Here is a 3,398-nt window from a genome sequence, read left to right on the forward strand (position 1 = left end):
CAGCCCACAAAACACTGAGAAAAGCACAGGAATGTGTTGAGGATCCCACGAGTCCTAAAAACAAACATAATATTCAGAGGAATATTAATTGTGCTCAACACAGAACAATCCAGCATCCATACAAATATAACAAAAATCCAGAAAGAATTCAAAAGAAATGTGGAGTGATTCATCACCTTTAGGGCGCCATAGCAGAACCCATAGAGCATCGCTATGGTGGTGATGCTGCGCACAACACTATAGAGAGCTGAGAGCAGACTGGTGCATGCTGGGAGTGAAGATAGACATAACAATGAGTCTCTAAAACGCAACACAGTTTTGTAGTTTATGAAATGAATGTAAATAAAAAGAAATAGTAGAAACATTGGTAACTTCGTTACCTTCGGTTCTATTTGTTCACATTAATTAACTAGATTTTTAGAAAACAAACTAACAATAAAAATTAGTTAATGTTCATTTCAACATTTATTAATATATTATTAAAATCAAAAGTTATTAATAATAGGAATCATTTCAGAGAGAATCACAATGCATATGCTTATTTTCCCCCGTCCTAATGTAAAAGTGTGCATATGTTTTACCGTTTCCTCCGAAGACATGAATGTCAAGTTGCTCAAGCAGGTACATGACGAAAGTGTTAATCTGAGGGAGCAGCCCAATGAAGAAGATGATGGGAAAGCACAAAGTGAAAACTGGAGAGAGAGAGAGAAAGAGAGAGAGATAATGTAAAGCTGGAGTACTTTTAGTCTCGTCACATCAGCAGGATTTTCTCTTTCTCTGGAATATCTTTCCTCTTTCATAGGAATGCTGAGAAAAATTGTACAGCATGCAGATTTCAATAAAAGAGCAAAACAATAACTGCTACATATTCATCAGCTGTGAATTTTTGTCCTAGTGTGTATCAGTGCTCACCAATGAGGAGATCCCGCGCCTGAGACAGCAGGACAGAGCTGGTGAGAGCGACTCCATACAGAGACACTGCAGTGTAGCTGCTGTTTACACTCCCATAGTGCAACAGCCAGATCAGCCCACAGCACAGACAGAAATACACAGGCCTGCTGTAAGCGATGATTCGATTATGACCCTAAACAAACACGCACAGAAGGGTGAGAAAAACATTACATCTCTGAATTTAGACCCCCAATCTCTCATTTAACTTAAATGTTTTTTTATATTCAACAAAAAGTAATGCATGGTCTGTAATTAAACGCAATTTATCATGCTAGGTGCTATTAATTAAATAACATATAATCATGAATATACACCGAAGGGTTGAAGGCAATATGACTTAAATGTTTTTGAAAGAAGTCTATTTTGCTCATTAAGGCTGCATTTCTTTGATCAACAACAACACAGTGAAAACAGTAATACTGTGAAATATTACTACAATTTAAAATTTAACTTTTTTCTATTTTAATACATTTTAAAAGGTAACTTAATTTTGTGTGATGGCAAAGCAGAATTTTCAGCAGCCATTACTCCAGTCTTCAGAATCACATGAACCTTCAGAAATTATTCTAATATGATGATTTGTTGCTCAAGAGACATTCTTATCATTTTCAATGTTGAAAACACGTGTGCAGCTCAATATTTTGGTAACTGTTTGGTTACCAACATTATACAATCTTCTTTTGTGTTCAGCAGAAGAAAAAAATTCATACAGGTTTGGAACAAATTAAGGGTGATTAAATGATGACAGAACTTTCATTTTTGGGTGAACCATCCCTTTAATCACCGCAATTATCCCATTTATTTTTCCACCAAATTTACATGCTTTTAGCTCATTGTAATGAAGTGTGTTATTGTATTTGAATGTGTGTGTTACTCACATGTCGGGGTGATGAAGAGTCGGGTTGGACACTCTGATTGAAGAACAGAAAGACAAATTTTCATTAAAAATTATTCATTATTGGTATGGTTTTGAAAAGTGTGTGATTCTCACCTTCAGCAATGAGTACTGGCAACTGGCAATAACGAGGCAGAACTGAAAGACCCAAATGTCAGTGAAGAACCCATTAACTAGCAGCACAGAACCCAGGAAGGCCACGAGAACCGCCAGAGCCACTGAGAGCACATTCTCCAGAACCTCCCGGTTCCTGACAAACACACAAACACATGCAGCATCATCGGGATATGAGCTGAGACACATCAGTAATACACATTAATGTGTGGGTTTGTGTGTACCTGTCGAAGAGGGCAAGTAATGTGAGTCTGTCAAAGTGCAGCCTGACCCACAGGTACGGCAGCAGCCAGAGGCGGTAGTACTGCTTGGTTTTGTGTGGGTGCGTGTGCGAGTGCGTGTGATTATGCGTGGAGTCCTGCGTGCAGTGCGGCGCCTCCTGCAGGTCAGGACTCCTGTCCACATCGTGCTGTTCCAACAGCTCTGGGTCCATGGACAGTAAACGATTCAGACGCATCTGAGGAAAAGAGAACTAAGCCAGGGTGAGTTTACACACACACACTGAGCTCATTGTCTCAACTGTGCTGCTTCTCATACAAGCGCTATTGTGCGCAATGCATAATCTTACACTGTATGTCAAATGTTTTTTCTCACAGTCTGTGGCTGAATTATATCTCAGAGTGTTTGCATAAAGAAAACATTCAGTCTGTGTTTGTGAGTATTTGGTAGCACTCACCAGGTCATGAGGGTAAAAACCAACTGAGGTAGAACTGGAGAGGTGGGAGTCTGTTTCCCTGCAGAGAGAAAGACTTTGTTAGTTCTGGGATATTCAACAAAGGATTCTGTGCTGTATTACAGTTAACTAAAACTAAAACAATTTAAAAAGAATTACTTATGCATGCATGCATGTATATATATATATATATATATATATATTACTTAAAAAAAATTATTTTACTTAAAATGAAAAAAATAGTTTAAACTTATTTTATTTACATTTAGAGTTATTTTAACTTGCTGTGCTAAAATAACTAAAACTGAAATTTAAATGAATAAAATCTATAGACATTTAAAAAAACTAATAAAAATGACAAAAACACAAACCAAAATTAATACAACTTAAACAAAAAAATTAATGAAAAATATAATAAGTAATAATGTAAAAAAAAAAGATTAAAATATTAATACTTATTATAATAGTATCTCAATGATAACACTAGCTGTAACTCACCAGAGGTTGTTGGACGCTCGTCTGGTTGCGGGCTCAAAGTTCACCAGGGACATGTCACATCCTCCAACCTCATAGAGAGGCGGGGTTAGCTTCCCTGAGTCACACAAACACACAAGGGGTCAGGGGTCACATAAAAGACATCACGAAGGATCACATTAGTGTGGCACTTAAGCCTTTTGCCACATACAGGACACTGACCCCCAATGGCTGCTGGTCTGCACTAAGTAGTGGTCGACCGATATTGGTTTTTTGACAGCCGATGCAGAT

At 37.6% G+C, this 3,398-nt stretch overlaps 1 protein-coding gene across 1 annotated transcript in view; it reads right to left on the bottom strand.

Moving 5' to 3' along the window:
• The window catches only part of LOC107552976 (pecanex-like protein 1), a 5,132-nt gene extending 1,768 nt beyond the window's left edge, over positions 1–3,364 (bottom strand). The window contains exons 1-9 of the mRNA XM_016235038.1: positions 3,132–3,364; positions 2,637–2,694; positions 2,185–2,417; positions 1,943–2,096; positions 1,830–1,862; positions 913–1,084; positions 582–692; positions 177–268; positions 5–54 (exon numbers count right to left, since the gene is read on the bottom strand). Of these exons, the coding sequence (XP_016090524.1) occupies positions 5–54; positions 177–268; positions 582–692; positions 913–1,084; positions 1,830–1,862; positions 1,943–2,096; positions 2,185–2,417; positions 2,637–2,694; positions 3,132–3,184 (956 nt within the window). The 5' untranslated portion in view covers positions 3,185–3,364. The remainder of the gene's footprint in view (positions 1–4; positions 55–176; positions 269–581; positions 693–912; positions 1,085–1,829; positions 1,863–1,942; positions 2,097–2,184; positions 2,418–2,636; positions 2,695–3,131) is intronic.
• Between the last annotated feature and the right edge of the window lie 34 nt (positions 3,365–3,398).

The sequence above is a fragment of the Sinocyclocheilus grahami genome, unplaced genomic scaffold (assembly GCF_001515645.1).
Source record: "Sinocyclocheilus grahami isolate Dianchi unplaced genomic scaffold, SAMN03320097.WGS_v1.1 scaffold462.1, whole genome shotgun sequence".
In the NCBI taxonomy this organism is placed as follows: Eukaryota; Metazoa; Chordata; class Actinopteri; order Cypriniformes; family Cyprinidae; genus Sinocyclocheilus; species Sinocyclocheilus grahami.